Source organism: Saccopteryx leptura, chromosome 11 (assembly GCF_036850995.1).
Source record: "Saccopteryx leptura isolate mSacLep1 chromosome 11, mSacLep1_pri_phased_curated, whole genome shotgun sequence".
NCBI lineage: Eukaryota > Metazoa > Chordata > Mammalia > Chiroptera > Emballonuridae > Saccopteryx > Saccopteryx leptura.
The window spans coordinates 71,263,642-71,281,962 of record NC_089513.1 but is presented as its reverse complement, the minus strand read 5'-3'; the positions used below and the strand labels follow the sequence as shown (position 1 = coordinate 71,281,962).

The window sequence follows — 18,321 nt, the reverse complement described above, 5'->3', positions numbered from 1 at the left end:
CCTGTTCTCCACACCGCCCTCGTGCTTGCTCTTTCTAGTCTTTTTGATGGTGGCCATTCTAATAGGATTGAGGTGATATCTCATTGGGGTTCTGATTTGCATTTCTCTGCTAACCTCTATTGTTGAGCATCTTTTTATGTCCCTGCTGTCCACCTGTATGTTTTCTTTATTTTTTTTTTCTTTTATTTTTCTGAAGCTGGAAACAGGGAGAGACAGTCAGACAGACTCCCGCATGCGCCCGACCGGGATCCACCCGGCACGCCCACCAGGGGCGACGCTCTGCCCACCAGGGGGCGATGCTCTGCCCATCCTGGGCGTCGCCATGTTGCCACCAGAGCCACTCTAGCGCCTGAGGCAGAGGCCACAGAGCCATCCCCAGCGCCCGGGCCATCTTTGCTCCAATGGAGCCTTGGCTGCGGGAGGGGAAGAGAGAGACAGAGAGGAAAGCGCGGCGGAGGGGTGGAGAAGCAAATGGGCGCTTCTCCTGTGTGCCCTGGCCGGGAATCGAACCCGGGTCCTCCGCACGCTAGGCCGATGCTCTACCGCTGAGCCAACTGGCCAGGGCTGTATGTTTTCTTTAGAAAAAAATATCTATTCAGATCCTCTGCCCATTTTTTAATTGGATTGTTTGGGGGGGGGGTTGCTATTGCGTTGTATGAGTTCTTTATATATTTTGGATATTCATTCTTTATCAGAGATTTTCTCCCATTGAGTAGGTGGCTTTTTCATCATTTGATGGTTTCAGTGGATAGAGTGTTGTGCAAAAGCTGTTTAGTTTTCTTCTGGGAGTCTCATGAGTTCAGTGCTTCCATGCAGTTCTTTAACCCAGTTTCAGTTCATTTGTGTGTGTGACGTAAGATGGAGGTGAGCTTTATTCTTGTGCATGCGGCTGTCCAGTGGTGACCTCAGAGCAGGAGCCAGGTTCCAGGCAGCGAGGGAGGGAGCAGGTGGGCAGCAGAGGCATCGAGTGTAAGCATCCTCAGTTTGGGGAGTTTGTTAATAAAAGAAGGAGAAAAGTAGAATTAGGTTAAGGGGTGGTGGTGGACAGGAACAACCATTTTATTTTATGTATATATTTTTAGGATAGAGACTTGAACATGATTCTAGGTTGGAGCAAAGGAATAGTGTAAGATAAAATAGGTTTACAAATATTCAAAACAAACCCATGATTGAAAGTCTGTCATTCTGTTTGTCTTAAAGAAAAAAAATTTTTTTAATGTCCTGGAACCTGTTTACTGTTTTCAGAAGAAATGCTCAGGCTTTTCCTAATCAAAGGGTATTTCCAAGCATTGTGGCTCAGAAACTAGCCTACACCCGAGACTAACTATCTCACCGGAACGAGGAGCGACCCATGGTATTGATTTTGGACATCGTGTGTTGGCCTCATTTCATTCCGGTGAGTCATCAGTCGCATAGCATCCGCGTGGACTCACTTAGTGGCATTTCGTCCTAGTACAGATGTTATGTGTTGCCCGTGCACAGACTAGCCACAGTTCCATAGCAATTTCTGGGAATTCTCTCGTGCTGGTGTCTAAGTATGTAGTCATTAACATTTATCTTCTGTCGTTACCTTTGGAGGTCGAGTCAGGATTGCATAAGGTATTATATAAATATTTTTAAAAGGATCACCTCTGTGTACCATTCTGAGCATGACAGTCTTCCCAGCTTGGCCATTGCTTCCGGAGTGACCTCCAGAGAGCTCAGATAACGGCCTCAGCCGGACTGTCCCGTGGACATCACTGTGTGCGCCAGGGCACAAGGCAGAAAGCTCCTGGAACGACAGCCTCAGGGAGGTAGTTAGGAAAGACTGTCCATCCAACTTGCAGAAGAAGGGAGTTGGCTCCAAGATTTTACTTGTAGCCCAAATTAGTAAAGAACTTGTTATAAGCAACCCTGAAGTACCTTTATAATTTCCACTAATGCGTTTCTTCTGTTAAAGGAAAAACAAACCCAGTTATTAACTCTGCGTTTGTCAGTATGTAAAGTTGAGATTGGTAAACTTGCTCGGGGCACTGATCAAGTGTAGTAAGCCTTCCTGAAGCTACCAGGAACTCAGTGCTGAGTGACTGCGTGTGAGCACCTGCCACTTCTGAGCTTGAGGAACTGCGAGGTGGCACCAGCTGACAGGCAGAATGAAACAGAGAGCTCTCTGTGCTGACATAACCCGTGCAAAACCAGCCTGCAGAGTAACTGAGAAGCTGTTCTCTCCTCCTCCTCTCCCGCCGGGGTTTCCTTCCATGGGAGGGAGGGTGTCGGACGTGTCAGTAACACATTGGTGAGGCGTCCACCTGAAGTTCGCGCTGACGCTGCTCAAGGTCAGCACAGCGGCCGTGGCAGGTCTGGGCCCCTCAGCGGACATCCCACGGTGGGTGCTCAGGGGTCCTTTCACACCCAAGCCTGTTACCTCACGCTCCCCCCTGCACAGACCTCTCCAGTCTCTTCCCTGGGCCCCCTTCAAAGCAGAGCTCGCTAGACTGGGGTGCTGAGCCTTTGGTTTTAATTTCCTTCACTTATCTGCATTTTTCCTCATGGTTATATCACTATGATGATTCTAAGATATAACTGAGTCAGCCCAGACAGCCCTCACAGGACGGCGTATGACGCTCTCAGTGACACTGTCACAGTCCCCCCGACCTCACTCTCTCTCTCGAGCATGAGCATTCCTCAGTCTGTGTCTCCTTTTCTGTGTCTCCAGATAGGTCTTGGGGGCCTGGATGTGTTCTCTGGAATTTACAACTTCATGTCACAGAACCAGAAAATGTCCCCTCGTGCTGTCAAGTCCCCTTCCAGTGACTGTACTGGGACAAACGCCAGAGGAGGAGTACTTTCAGAACCCCCGGCATGACTCAGTCGAGCCCCATTCCTCTTGCTCTCAGTGGCTTGCGTTTACAAGGCACCTCCAGATGTTTATAGAAAATGGCAGGACCAAGTGAATTACTTTACCCCGGGACTCAGGAAATGTATCCCAGAAGTGTTGATTCCTAACACCCTGTGTTACATGGTGCTGTGTGTGTGTGTGTGTGTACTATATCATCTAATGTTCAAACTATCTTTGAAGTAAGTTTTTATACCAATTTATAGATTTCAGGCCCCATCTGTCTTACCAATTTGTAGCTGGCTACAAAACATTTCACAGAAGAGGAAACCGGTAGAGAAAAGTGATTTGTCCAGCGTAGTTCAGGGTTGCGACTAGACCTGAGTCCAGGTCTTCTGAGTCTAAAATGCGTTCCCTTCCCATTAATTACCGCTTGGGGATGAGGAAGTTTCTCGTTAGACCAGTTCTGGGCACTGAGTAGTGGGCTGTTGTGGACAAACTCACCTGCATTGAGCTTGCTCTCGTCCCTCCTCGAGCTGCAGGAGGGGCCCCTTCTCAGGTCCCAGGCCAGCGCCCTGGACTGCCGTCTGGGTGCCGTCCCCTCCAACGCCATCATTCACACCCCATCAGATCTTTGACCTGTTCTCTTGACTGGTTCTTTTTCCTCTTGGCACGAAAACATACATCTCTCGCATGTTAAAATGAAACCCTCCCTCAGCCCCATGTCCCCGTCTGGGTGCCACCGTAATCTTCTCCACTTTATTACTGAAATAGTTGAAGTCTGTAGTCTGTGCTCCTCGTCTCCACTTCCCATAGTTACCTGCCTTCCCTGCCACCTCTGCACTGAAGCCGCACTGACCCATGTCACCGGTGACCTCACGGTGGCTGGTTTAGTCTTTATCCCACGTGACCTCTCTGCCACATTCAACAGTGTTGAGCAGTTTCTTTAAAATCTTTCCCTTTGGTTTGGTTTCCATGGTACCGGGATCGCCTTGCCTGCCTCCCCCCAGTCCTGTACCTCCCGCTGTCCCCTGGGGCTCCAGCCCGCACTCTGCTCCTCCCCTCTCCGCCCACGCCCCCTGCGCAGCCTCGTCCTGTCCTCTCCCGCCACCTCCGCGACCACTTACATGCTGAGGACTGTCACGTTTGTATCTGCCCCCCCCCCCCCCCCCCCCCCGAGTTCTAGGTCTCTCTGCCTCTCCGCCTACTGGGCATTTCCAGACAAGGGACTCGCGGGCTCCTTAACCTCAAAATGTCTGAAAGTGGGTTATTATTCCATTCACTGTCACACCGCCCACAGAAGGCACAAGAGAAAAAACTTGTTGTGTTCAGATGTTTGCCATTGAATCCTCGTACCAACCACCCAGTGAGTCAAGCCAAAGACACCCTGGGGTGTGACAGATTCGTTTGTCCTCGGTGTTGTAATTAAAAGACAGAATTTTGTAGATCTGATTTATCCTTAGAGTCTTAAAATATTTGTTTTTTGCCTCAGTTCCCAAAGGTTTATTTTCTCAGGAATCGATAGCTTTCCTAAAATAAATTAATATTGAAGAAAATTCTCTATTTGTAAAGTTAGCTATAGTTTCTCTCTGGAGGACACAGGTAAGTGGACTTACAACTGCTTAGATCCTTGACAATAGCAACTTCCAACATTTATTTACTGAGATCCACTGTAAGCCAGGCGCTGTGCCGAACACCACATGGGAGAATTCACTTGATTTTCCCGAGTTCCCGTGAGCTGCAGGCGCTCTGCCGGCCCTGCCTCACGGAGGAGCAGGTCCCAGAGGGCAGGCAGGTGTGCGCACGGGAGCCGCCACGTAGCAGACGCGGCTCTGAACCCGGACAGACTGGCTCTGGACTCGAGCCTGTAATCTCCCAGCGATGGTGCTGTCTGGCAAAGCAGCTTCCATTTCTCCTAACAGTTTTTTTTTTAAATCTCCATTTCTAAAAAGTTAGAAATACGTTGAATTACCAGGACATGGCATAATTTTAAATATGTGCCTCAAGTATACCCATGCAAGTCATGCTTAGAATATTAAGGAATGCAGTTTACTAGTACAGTATCTAAGTATTGTAGTCACAAAGTGATTTTTATTTTACTTTATATTTTATTTTTTTAAAGACATTTATATATATTTTTTACTCTTCTGAAGCATAAACAATAGCCATAGCAACATCTGTCTTCTGGTAAGTCCTCTGCTGATGCATTTCACAATCAGCGCCTTTGTCGTTTTACGTTAGAAATACTTGGCTTTCCTCAGAATCAACACTCCATATTCTGTTGCTTTGTTTCGTGAAAGTGGTTAAGCAACCGTATAAAACTCATAGGAAATTGATGACTCATCTAACGGAAAGCATTTACTAATGTGACTTTTGTCTCAGTTGCCAAGTAGTTTGAGTTTGTTTCCATGGTAACCCATAACAACTTGTCACGAACTGACTTTGCCACTTTATTTTGTTTCTTTGTGTAGTTTGGACAGCCTTCTAACAGCTGTGTGTGTGAGAAAGAGAGAGAGTGTGTGTGGATGTGCACATTAACGACTTTTTTATCGAAAAAGAATTCTGAGTATTTGCCTTAGGCACAGAAATGTTTTTTTATTTAGAGAATTGTTAATATTCCAGAGCTATTATTTTGATATTACAGAATCCAGAACATTATATAAAATTAACCTATCTATTTCTACTTGAGTTTCTGTTACTGAAGATCATCGTCAACAACTCTTTAAGCTTGTACTTTTTTTTTTTTTTTCTTTTGTATTTTTCTGAAGTTGGAAACGGGGAGGCAGTCAGACTCCCGCATGGGCTGACTGGGATCCATCCGGCATGCCCACCAGGGGGCAACACTCTGCCCATCTGGGGCGTTGCTCTGTCGCAACCAGAGCCATTCCAGCGCCCAAGGCAGAGGCCATGGAGCCATCCTCAGCACCCAAGCCAACTTTGCTCCAATGGAGCCTCAGCTACGGGAGGGGATGAGAGAGACAGAGAGGAAGGAGAGGGGGAGGGGTGGAGAAGCAGATGGGCGCTTCTCCTGTGTGCCCTGGCCGGGAATTGAACCCAGGACTCTGCATGCCAGGCCGACACTCTACCACTGAGCCAACCGGCCAGGGCCTAAGCTTGTACATTTTTAAAGTTCATTGACAGTATTTATTTGAAGTATACAGGGGTGGGCAAAAGTAGGTTATAGTTCTTCACATGGAAAATAATGCCATATTAAATAAGTAACGATACAAGAAAAAACTCTGTGTTTTACATACTCAAAACTGGAAACCTACTTTTGCCCACCCCTGTATCTAATCCTAGGAGAATCTGCCACAAACAGGCAGGAAAAAGGAAATTAGGACGTTGTCCTGGGGAACAAGGATTTACGGAGCGATGGAGGAAGCCAGCCCCGCCAGAGCTGGCCAGCCTCTTCCTGGGGGACAGTGTGCGGGGATGGGGAGTGGCAGATACTGATGTGCTCAGGGAGCCCAGCTGGCCCAGGTCTCACAGGACACCGGGCTTTCACCAGAGGGCTGAGCTGGGAAAGATTCTTAGAGGAGGTGATGACTAAACTAAGGGAGTTAAAATTAAACTACCGAATAAGGGAAGTTGAAAGGGAGAGTCGAGGGCACACAAGGGAAGGAAAACATGCTGAACAAAGTTACACGGGTGAGAAATGGCGTGACGTGAATGGGGAGTGACCAGCAGCCTGAGACAAAAAGGGTCAAGAGAGGAGACAAAAGACAGGCAGGGAGGCCCGGCCAGTTGGCTCAGTGGTAGAGTGTTGGCCTGGCATGTGGAAGTCCCGGGTTCGATTCCCAGCCAGGGCACACAGGAGAGGCGCCCATCTGCTTCTCCACCCCTCCCCCTCTCCTTCCTCTCTGTCTCTCTCTTCCCCTCCCGCAGCCAAGGCTCCATTGGAGAAAAGTTGGCCTGGGTGCTGAGGATGGCTCTGTGGCCTCTGCCTCAGGCACTAGAATGGCTCCAGTTGCAACGGAGCAATGTCCCCTGGTGGGCATGCCGGGTGGATCCCGGTCAGGCACATGCGGGAGTCTGTCTATCTGCCCCTCACCTCACTTCTCACTTCCGAAAAATAGAAAAAAAAAAAAAAAAAAGACAGGCAGGGACCTCACCATGGAGAAGCCCTGTGAAGGGGGTCGGACCAGACCCTCTAAGACATGGAGAAGCTGTACAGGATTTTACACAGAGGAATAATCTTCTCAAATTTGAATTTTAGGAGTTCTGCGGTAGAAGTAGGGAAGGTATACTTGGGCAAGGACCATGTAGGAGGCTGTTGCCATTTTTCAGGGAAGATCTTTTGAGGGACTGAATGAGGGTAGTGGTGCAGACACAGGAAAGGGGTAGGTTGAGGAATAGTTGCGAAGTAACAGGGCACACCTGGTAGCTGGAACTATTCATCTGTGGCCTCGGCCTGGCATTGATTCATTCAATCAACAGAGTTTATTGCGAGTTTACCGTGGTTGGCAGTGTGCTGTCCACAGTGTTATGCTGGGCTCTTACTTTCTGCTTTTATCTTTTCTGGATTTCTCCTCCAATAACCCTTTGGGCAGTATGAACGATCATGTACGTCCTCGTGCCTCCTGACCAGAGTGCGATCGCACAAAAATTTTTATTTTAAAAACGTGTAAGGCAACATTAACAAAAAGGCAAATGTATGTTCTTGTTTCCACAAATGGGTTATCAAACAAACATGATTTTAAGTTAATAAAACTGTAACTGGAACTGGTTTTATTTTTTGAAAAAAAAAAACTCACTCCCAGGGGTCAGCGAGCATGAAAAGAACTCACTGCTGAAAGGGGTAAGGATGATTTATTGTGTGACACTGTGAGCTAATCAGAGACATGTTCCATAGCCCTCATTCATTCCAGCCTGATCTCTTGACTCACCAGACTTTCTTACTCTCACATAAGAGCCTGTTCCAGGGCCCCAGCGTATAGCATATGTCCGTCTACTACATAGGAGGCAGGGTCCGTGTGTCTGGGTGGTATCTTAACCCCAGCACGTGGGTCTGAGCTCATTTGTGCTTTCACTGGGTAGGGCTGGAGAGGTCATGAAAACAACTACAATAAGTTCCAAAGCATTTTCTCCAGATAATTATTTTATTTCATTTTTTAGCTCTATTTTGAGGCATAAACAGCAAATTAATTGTATATATTTAAGGTGTACACTTCAATGTTTTGAGATACACGTATTCATTGTGAAATGACCATCACAGTCAAGCCAGGGAACATATCTATCACCTCACATAGTTTGCCATTGTTGTTTTTCTTTCTAGAACACTTAAGGTATTAGCAAATTTGAAGCGCACAATACAGTGTTGTTAACTGCGGTCGCCATGCACTACGTTAGGTCTCCAGGACATACACACCTTGCATGACTGAGTTCTGGGCTTCTAGACTCACCGCCTCCCCGTTCTCCCCACTGCCGGGACCCCGGCAGCCGCCAGCCTGCCCTGTGCTTCTGGGAGTGTAACTATTTTAGATTCGGTTTGGTGAAGTTGTGTGTTTCTAGGAATTTATTGATCTCTTCTAGGTTGTCCAGTTTGTTGGCATATAATTGTTCATAATATCCCCCTAAAATTCTTTTTCTTTCTGAGGACTTCATTGTAATGTCTTCTCGTTCATTTGTGATTTTGTCTATTCCCTTTTGAGTCTAGCTCAGGATTTGTTGATGTTCTTTCCCCATAAAACAACTCTTTTTTTTTTTTTTTTTGTGACAGAGTCAGAGAGAGGGACAGATAGGGACAGGCAGACAGGAAGGGAGAGAGATGAGAAGCATCAGTTCTTCGTTGCGGCAGCTTAGTTGTTCATTGATTGCTTTCTCATATGTGCCTTGACCATGGGGCTACAGCAGACCGAGTAACCCCTTGCTCGAGCCAGCGACCTTGGGTCCAAGTTGGTGAGCTTTGCTCAAACCAGATGAGCCCGCGCGCAAGCTGGCGACCTGGGGGTTTTGAACCTGGGTCCTCCGTGTCCCAGTCCGATGCTCTATCCACTGCGCCACCGCCTGGTCAGGCCCCAAAAAACAACTCTTATTTTTATTTATTTTTGTCTCTATTTGATTTATGTCTACTCTAACCTCTGTTATTTCCTCCCTTCTGCTAAATGCAGTAGCCAGTCCTGTCTCTCTGAGAATCTGTTCTCTTCACCTGGCGTAGACTCTGTTTTGTGTAAGAGGCCTCTCGCTATTCGTTCCCCTCTGTCTCTCACAATAGGAGACTTTCCTCAGATTTAACCACAGTCACCAAAAGTTGCTTAGCAGCTTTGCCCATGTGGGGGATGTTTTTTGACTCATGTTTTTACTGTAGATGGAGCTGGTTGAGCCGTTCTGCTGGGAACCCTCAACATCCATCTCCTTAGATCTTCCCCTTTGGGGCTGTTTGGATTCCCCGGAGAATGTTCTTCCCACGTCTGGAAGAATAGGCCGTATTCTGAGGAGTCAGGTGAGGGGTGGAGTCCCCACATTCAGTAAGTCCTCCTTCAGCCCCAGCCCCAGCCCCGCCCCGAATCTGGCCATGCTGCTGCGCATGCCCACGCCTGCCCTCAGTCGGGTGGTGCTGCGCATGCCAACGCCTGCCCTCAGTCGGGTGGTGCGGAGGTCCCGCCGTCTTGCTGGGCAGGGGAAGCCATCTCAGTCCGCCGGCGGGAGCCAGGAAGAGGCTCTGAGGGTCTGTTTGTGCAGCAGTGTCCAGTCAGCCCTTCTGCCCTTGGTCCTTCCTGCGTCCTGCTTCCACCCCACCCGAGATGCCCGCTCTCGCCTGCGCCGTTGCCGGCCACGCCTCGGCTTCCTGCGCTTTGCGGAATCAGTTATCCTTCATCCGTCCCTGGCCACTGATTTGGTCTCCTCTCCGGTTCTCTCCGTCCTTGTGAGCTGATGCCTTCCTTCAAAATTACGTAGAAGGTTTTGAAGGAGGAGCACTCATCTTCCCATCATTGTGTACTTTTTGAGAAAAGTAAATAGTTTTGGGTTTTGTTTCTTTTTTAATGTTGTCTTTGATTCCTGTCTGTGTGACAGAAACAACCAAGTGCACATCCCTAAAGGGCCCAGCAAACATGTAAGTTTACAAATGGACCTTTTGCGGAGTTCTGCCATGGCTGATGCCTCCATCACGTCTGAGGCCCAGAGGTGTTGAGAGGGAAGCAACAATAAAAAATAAAATAAATAAAAAAATCTGGCCTGACTGGTGGTGGCACAGTGGATAGAGCATCAACCTGGGACACTGAGGTCCCAGGTTCAAAACCCTAAGGTCACTGGCTTGATTGCAGGCTCACCAATTTGAGCTCAGGGTCACAGGGATCATAGACATGACCCCATAGTCGCTGGCTTAAGCCCAAGGTCACTGGCTTGAGCAAGGGGTCACTCTGTCTGCTGTAGCCCCTGGTCAAGGAACATATGAGAAATCAATCAATGAAGAGCTAAGGTGCTGCAACAAAGAATTGATGCTTCTCACCTCTCTCCCTTCCTGTCTCTCTGTCCCTGTCTGTCCCTCTCTCTGTCTCTGTCTCTTTCGCTAAAAAAAAAGAAAAAAATCAAAACTATTCATCCTGGGCTCTCTTGCCTTTCCTTTTGCTTTCCATAATTTTTCTTTATTTTCTACCATTGTCCTTTTTTTCTTCCTGTGTTAGACTAATTATCCTTCCTTTGTAAGGCTAAGCCCCCTGTACTCACATAGAACAGTAGAGGGAACAGCATGGTCAAAAAGCCCTGGAAACTTGAAAAAAGCAGAGTTGTCAGAAAAATATAGATTTTCTTTTGTGGACAAGCAGTCTTTTGAGTTCAACGGGCCTGGTTTGAATGCTAGTTTTGCTACTGTCTCCCTAAATGAGCTTGAGTTGACTTCCCGCCTTATGCCTCATTTTCCTTGTCTATAAAGTGGATGCTGACCAGCTCCTAGGGTGGTAGGCTGTCGGTACATGGTAGCACATTATAGGTTCCATGTCACAGGCTACAGGAGTAAATCTATGACTAGAATAAGTATTTATGTTTCTTTTCCACTATTTACTATAAGTCCTACAAGAGTAGGAACATTGGCCTGGCCAGTTGGCTCAGCGGTGGAGCATCGGCCTGGCATGTGGAAGTCCCAGGTTCTATTCCTGGCCAAGGCACACAGGAGAAGCGGTCATCTGCTTCTCCACCCTTCCCCCTCTCCTTTCTTTCTGTCTCTCTTTTCCCCTCCTGCAGCCAAGACTCCATTGGAGCAAAGTTGGCCCGGGCACTGAGGATGGCTCCATGGCCTCCACCAGGCGCTAGAATGGCTCTAGTTGCAACAGAGCAACGCCCCAGATGGGTGGAGTATCGCCCCCTGGTGGGCATGCCAGGTGGATCCCGGTTGGGCACATGCAGGAATCTGTCTGCCTGCCTCCCTGCTTCTCACTTCAGAAAAATACAAAAAAAAGGAAAAAAAAGAGTAGGAATACTGTCATTCTCATCTTTGTATTTTAAACACCTAGCACATGCTTAGCACACATAAAATAAACATGCATTGTGTGTTGAATGAGTGAATAGTGAAGCTTCCATTTATTTCGGCATCTGTGGATGATTAAAACCTTCCAAGGTCGGCCCTGGCCGGTTGGCTCAGTGGTAGAGCATCGGCCTGGCGTGCGGAAGTCTTGGGTTCGATTCCCGGCCAGGGCACACAGGAGAGGCGCCCAACTGCTTCTCCACCCCTCCCCCTCTCCTTCCTCTCTGTCTCTCTCTTCCCCTCCTGCAGCCGAGGCTTCATTGGAGCAAAATTGGCCCGGGCGCTGGGGATGGCTCCTTGGCCTCTGCCCCAGGTGCAAGAGTGGCTCTGGTCCCGACAGAGCGACGCCCCGGAGGGGCAGAGCATCACCCCCTGGTGGGCAGAGCTTCGCCCCCTGGTGGGCGTGCCGGGTGGATCCCGATCGGGCGCATACGGGAGTCTGTCTGACTGCCTCCCCGTTTCCAACTTCAGAAAAATACAAAAAAAAAAGACCAAAAACCTTCCAAGGTCTTCGCGTCCCGTTGTTACGAATTGGTTTGCTGCATGTTTCACTGTTTCCAAATCCTGGCTTTCGATGCATCCCTTTTGCATTGCGGACGTGGGGGAAAGAGTGTGTGTGCTTTATCACCATGTCGTCAGTGATAGTTCATTAACTGGTTCTCTCCTCTCCCCCCCCCCACCCCCACCCCACCCCCACCCCACAGGGAGGTGGTGCACGCGAACTGTGTCCACTGGAGGAAGAAGTTCTCGTTCATGTGCAAGATGAGCGCCAGCGCCGCCACGGGCGTCCTGGACCCCTGCATCTACAGGGTGTCTGTGCGCAAGGTACCAAAGAGCCCGTCCCTTCTCCCCTTTCAGGGCCCGGGTGAGTCCCGCGGCACAGACGTGCTGTATTGAGCTCTGCTTTGGCCTCGGGGCCGTCGTAGGCAGTTTCGCTTCACACTTCCAGCAGAAACTCAAATTACTGGGGCAAATATGGCAACGAGCCTGAGGTGATAAATTAAGATGTTCTTCAGGAAGCTCGTCTCACCTCAGACACGTCCGAGTATTGACCTTACTGGATTATGTGGGGGGCTCTGTCTGCATCTTGCTGCTATTCGTTACCTTCCTCTTGGTTGGGCATTGTTCGAGGGACTTGACCTACATTATGTTCAGTAACAACCCCGAAAGGAGGGGGTGTTTTTTCCATTTTTACAGGAAAACTCAGGCCCAGAGCGATTGTTCCTTGCCCAAATTCACATAGCTAATATGTGACAAAGTAGGGACTCAAAACACAACCTTTTCTAATTCCAAGTCCATATATATAATTTCCACATATCAGGGTGAGGCACGTTATCAATAATCTACAAATGTGGCGCCTGCCGATGGTTCTGCTACTGATGGACAAGTATGTGATCCTGCGATTCTCGTGTGTGAAAAAGAAGAATCCATTTGTCACCACTGCTGGTGAATTAAGCTACTGTACCGGCTTTTAACTCAGGTTGGCTCAGAAAGTTACCCATCACAGAACTGAGAGGAAAGGCGCCTGCGTCAGAGTCCTCGCGCTGCTCTACGGGAGCCCCCGGGCTGCGCGGGCTAGAGTCCCGGCACTGCTCTGCGGGAGCCCCCGGGCTGCGCGGGCTAAAGCCGCAGGAGTGCACGCAGTCCAGTGTACGCAGTCAGAGTCCCGGCGCTGCTCTACGGGAGCCCCGGGCTGCGCGGGCTAAAGCCGCAGGAGTGCACGCAGTCCAGTGTACGCAGTCAGAGTCCCGGCGCTGCTCTACGGGAGCCCCCGGGCTGCGCGGGCTAAAGCCGCAGGAGTGCACGCAGTCCAGTGCACAGGTGACGGCTTGCCCGTGTGCTCCTGAAGCCCGTGTAATTTTACTCACCAGTGTCGCCCCAATTCGGTCAATAAAAATAAGAAGCAAATAAAAAATACCAAAAAATAAAGCAACAGAAACATACTGTTTCACAGTTCTGGAGGGCAGAAGTCAAAGTGAGGGTGTGAGCAGGGCCACGCCCCTCCAACGCGCCGGGGAAGGCAGGTCCCAGGTCCCTCTCTTGTCTTCTGGTAGACTCGGGGATATGTCATTCCAGTTGGACGGCTGTCTTCGCCCATTGGGTCTTCACGTCATCTTCCCTCTGTGTGTGTCTGTGACTGTGCCACCGTAACCCCTTTCTTCTGAGGACACTAGTCATATTGGATAAAGACCTCATTCTAGGTAGAAGGTTATGCAAAGACTCCATCTCCCAATAGGGTCACCTTCTGAGGTACTGGAAGTTAGGACTTCAATGTATCTTTTGGAGGGAGAGGCCTACAGTTTAATCCATTACAGGCCCTAAGATTATAATAAACCTCGGGATTTATGCTTCTGAAATGAATGGACTAGCTTGCTCCAAACCACCCCTCTCTCTCTGAGGACAGCCAGAAAAGCTAGACAGAAATATTTGAAATAGCTCCTTGAAGGCCGTGGAAACCCCCAAGCGGGAACAGAGGAGATGGGCCCACCATCGCTCTCTCCCTCAGAGCCTCTGCTAATCTGCGCGTGGTTAAGAACGGAGCCGAAAGTAGTGACAGAAGTTGAGCTGAGCTGGGATTCCCGGAGTGTTGCAGGGTTAAGGGGACACACACTGGAGTCCAAGTCCAGGACCCAGCAGCAGAAGGGGCCTCGGCGGGAACCCCAAGCTTTCGTTGGGTCTGCACCAGAGTTTCAGCCTAGAAGGAGGATGTAGTGGGTGTGAATCAGCCCTGGTGGAGACTGACTCAGCTCCAGTCGGCTCAGTCCTGCTTAGAGGAAGGTGGTCAGCCCCTACCTCACTGCTTACCCAGGAGCAAATGTGCCTTTTCTCTGAAGGAAATAACATTACTCTGAGCCTCAAGTTACTTCCTCAAGTTATCATGCACAAAAACTACCAAGCACACCAAGACGCGTGACTACATGACCAGAAATCAGAAGGAAGAAAACAGGGAGGCGGCTTTGTAGGGCAGAGTCTGTGCTTTGTCCGGCTCACTCCTAGGGGACTGCAGGCATGCAAAGAACATTTGTGCAGAGAGGAAATAAATAAAAGGCCTGATTTTTAAAGCCCAAACCCTAAAGAACTGATTTTTAACTCACTTGACGCTTGATGTTCAATTAAAGAACAGTCAACAACAACAACAACAAAAAAAAGACCAAAAGGAAAAAATATATAAAAAAGACACCCATCCTCCTGGGCAGTGGTGGCACAGTGGATAGCACCTCAACCTGGGATGCTGAGGTCCCAGGTTCAGAACCCCGAGGTCACCAGTTTGAGTACGGGCTCACCAGCTTGAGCATGGGATCATCGACATAATCTCATGGTTGTTGCTTTGGGCCCAAAGGTCATTGGCTTAAAGCCCAAGGTCACTGGGTTGAGCCCAAGATCACTGGCTTGAGCAAGGAGTCACTGGCTCAGCTGGAGTTCCCCAGTCAAGGCACATATGAGAAGCAATCAATAATCAATGAACAATTAAGTGCCACAACTATGAGTTGATGCTTCTTATCTCTCTCCCTTCCTGTCTGTCTGTCTCTCTTGAGAAAAAAAAAAATAGAGACTCATGGAAGATAGAGCTATAGAAAGATCACAAACCAACTTTTACAATAAACATAATTAGTAAACAATATGGGGAATTTCATTAGAGAACTAGAAACTATAAAACAAGAAGCAAATTGAGCTCTAGAACTACAGTAACTAAAATGTAAAGCTAAAGAGATGAAAACAGATCTCAACCGATAGATTTCACAGCAGGCTTACCCCCACTGAAGAGAGAGCTCTGGTGAACTGGAAAACAAGACAGAAGAAAAGATTCAGAGTAAATCACGGAGAGAAGAAGGGTGGAATGTACCGAAAAGAGAGGAAGACGAGGGAAACAGTGGAGCGGGCTCACCCATGTGTGATCGGAGCCCTAGGAGGAGGGAGGGACTGTGGCTAGCAGTCTTCTGAACGGATGGAAGGCAGCAAGCCCCAGACTCAGAAGTACCCTGAGCCCCACTTAGGATGAACAGCGTATCCGGCATGTTACACGACAGAAGACCAGCCGGGAAGACCCGCAGAGGGAGAGCTCTTGGTAGTGAGGTCGGAGGCACTAGGTCAGGTAAGGCCTTCCAGGCCATGGGGATGAGTCTGAGTTTCGATTTTATTCTAATCATACTTCGACTCCGTCTGAGGATTTTGATAAGGAGAGACATGATCTAAGATCACTGTTGCTGCCATGTGGAGGATGAGTTGCAGAAAGGCCACTCGGGTGCCTGGGACAGTTCAGATGAGGAGTGTTTGTTTCGGCATGCGGTTGTAATGGGAGACGGTCTGATTCAGGATGTGTCGAGGAGGTTGGCCCCCACTAATGGATTGGATGTGGCAAAGGAAAGAGAAAGAAGAATTGAGGATAACTCTTACCCCTCCTGCCTGAGCAAGCAGGTAGATGATTCTGTTATTTACTGAAATGGCAGAGACCCCAAGGGGAACAAGTTGATTCGCAGAGACCAGCAGTCCTGTTGTGGCCTGACGTGTTAAAGCTGAGGTGTCTATGAGACATCAAGTGGACGTGTCAAGGAGGCATTTAAAAACACCAGTCTGGAAGTCAGAGGAAACGTTTCCAGATAAAGATTTGAGAGTCATCAACATACATTTTCTATTTAGAGCCATAGACTTGAACGGGGTGACCCAGGGAAGAAGTGTAGAGAGAGAAGACAGGAGGCCCTAGGCCAAACCCCGGCTCACTCGAACAAGTGAGGGTGGGTGGTATAAATGACCGTTAGCAGGTCCAAGAAAGGAGCAAGGATTCATTCAAGCATACCACTCTGACACGCCCCTCTCCAGACCCTCATCACGATGCCATAGCACGGAAGAACAGTGGGAGATGCGGTCATTCTTTTGGGTCACCAGATGTCCAACTAAAAACAGGATTCTGTTACTATGGCGAGAGGGAGAATGGATAATTGGGGTACAACCAGCACTGTTTCTACAGAAGTTAAGTACAGGGGTAAGTCTGGCGAAGGAGAGGGAGAAGGAGCAGCCAGGGAGGCAAGAGTGGAACCAGGCAGTGGGCTCCGTGGACGTTCAGGAAGAGAACGGTGTAATACAGGAAATGGGACAGCAAGCCTGTCCAGCGCTGTCGTGAGATGAAGATGAACCAGCCCTTGGCTCTAACAAAAGTGGAGGTCATGGGGACCTCGACAGCCGTCGCAGCAGGAGACCGAGGACAGAGCCAGTTGGAGCAGACTGATTGAGGAGGGAGTGGGGTACAGCAGATTCAGTTAAGTCCTGAGGAGCTTGGCTGCAGCGGGGAGCAAAGAAAAGAATCAGCTAAGAAACAAGGATCATCTGACGGAAGTCTTGTGGATTATTTTTTTTTTTTGCTTTATTTAATGAAGAGTGCTGCTCTAAGGAATATAACAACAACCTAATAAAGAAGGAAAATCCATAATTCCTAATGGGGTAGACAGAGCGGCACGGCCACGCCTCATCCGTGGGAACAAGGAAGGGCGGGGCAACAGATATTCACGAAGAACACAATTTACCATCGATTGCTTCTCAACTTCTTCGAATTCATCGCTTTATTATTTTTTTTAACTTATCATCTTAAAGACAGAAACGGTAGATAATACATTATGTATCTGGTTTATGCAGGAAAGATAAAAGCCAACTCCATGCAGCAAACACATTTTTTAAAGTGAGGGGAGGGGGGAGGCTGGCCTTAATTATAGTGTCAAACACATAAACAGTGTATATTGCGTGCTAGGCATTGTTCTAAGTATTTTACACTTATTCTCACCATGTGTGATATTCTAAATTTGGCAAAGTAATGTATGATTTCATATTTTAAAGTAAAATGTTAAGACATTCATATATCATTTTTTATTCTTTTGTATTTTTGCCAGTTTTGTTCACATTAGATAAGAGTTTCTTCTATACTAACATGGAAGATTGCCCTATATATATTAAGTGGGAAAAAATAAGGTATAAAGGTTAGGTGTGTATAGTATGCTATTATTTGAGTGAAAGGGGAATCTATCTATCTGTCTTATCTATATATACTGCTCACAAAAATTAGGGGAGGCCCTGGCCGGTTGGCTCAGTGGTAGAGTGGCGGCCTGACGTGTGGAAGTCCCAGGTTCAATTCCTGGTCAGGGCACACAGGAGAAGCACCCATCTGCTTCTCCACTCTTCCCCCTCTTTTTTCTAGCTCTCTCTTCCCCTCCTGTAGCCAAGGCTCCATTGGAGCAAAGTTGGCCCAGGCCCTGGGGATGGCTCCATGGCCTCTGCCTCAGGCGCTAGAGTGGCTCCGGTTACAACAGAGCAACGCCCCAGATGGGCAGAGTATCCTCCCCTAGTGGGCATGCTAGGTGGATCCCAGTCAGGCGCATGTGAGAGTCTGTCTGCTTCCTACTTCTTACTTCAGAAAAATACAAAAAAAAAAAAAAAAATTAGGGGATATTTTCAAATGAATATGAAGCGATAAAATATCCCCTAAGTTTTGTGAGCAGTGTACATATATATCTATAGAGCATCTTTTGGACAATTCCTAAAAATTGATAACAGTGATTGTCTCTGAGGCAGGGGTTTTGACTCTCATTAAAATCTTTCTACAATGTGTTAATATGCCTAAGTAATTTAACCTTTCTTTGGTGATTCTGTTTCTTGCAATGTGTCTAGGACCTTTTTGGCAATTTCTTTAGCAAACAGACCAAATATTAGCTTGTCTTCTCACCATTCATTGTTTGCAGATTTATGGTAAATTCTAAGTGAAAATTCTGGTCATTTTAGGATTTAAGATAATCAGAATTATACTGTTTGTATATTTGCCAGTATGTAAATGTCACTTCAGAATTATTTTATATATATTTCACTTAATTCCTTAATTGTATGATAATCTAATAGTGTTTTCTATCTTTGGTAGGAATTAAAAGGTGGAAAAGCTTATGCAAAGGTAAGTAAATGGCCTTTAACTCTTTTGGAGTGTGTAATATCACTCATTGCTATTTATAAACTTTAATTTCCTCTTCTATTTTTCATTTTAAATTTCCTGATTGATTTTAGAGAGAAA

General features: G+C 47.8%; 1 protein-coding gene across 1 annotated transcript in view; it reads left to right on the top strand.

Annotated features, from left to right (window-relative positions):
• Nucleotides 1-18,321, top strand: part of EEIG2 (EEIG family member 2) — a 46,448-nt gene that overhangs the window by 10,129 nt on the left and 17,998 nt on the right. The window contains exons 2-3 of the mRNA XM_066352323.1: nt 11,981-12,101; nt 18,175-18,204. Of these exons, the coding sequence (XP_066208420.1) occupies nt 11,981-12,101; nt 18,175-18,204 (151 nt within the window). The remainder of the gene's footprint in view (nt 1-11,980; nt 12,102-18,174; nt 18,205-18,321) is intronic.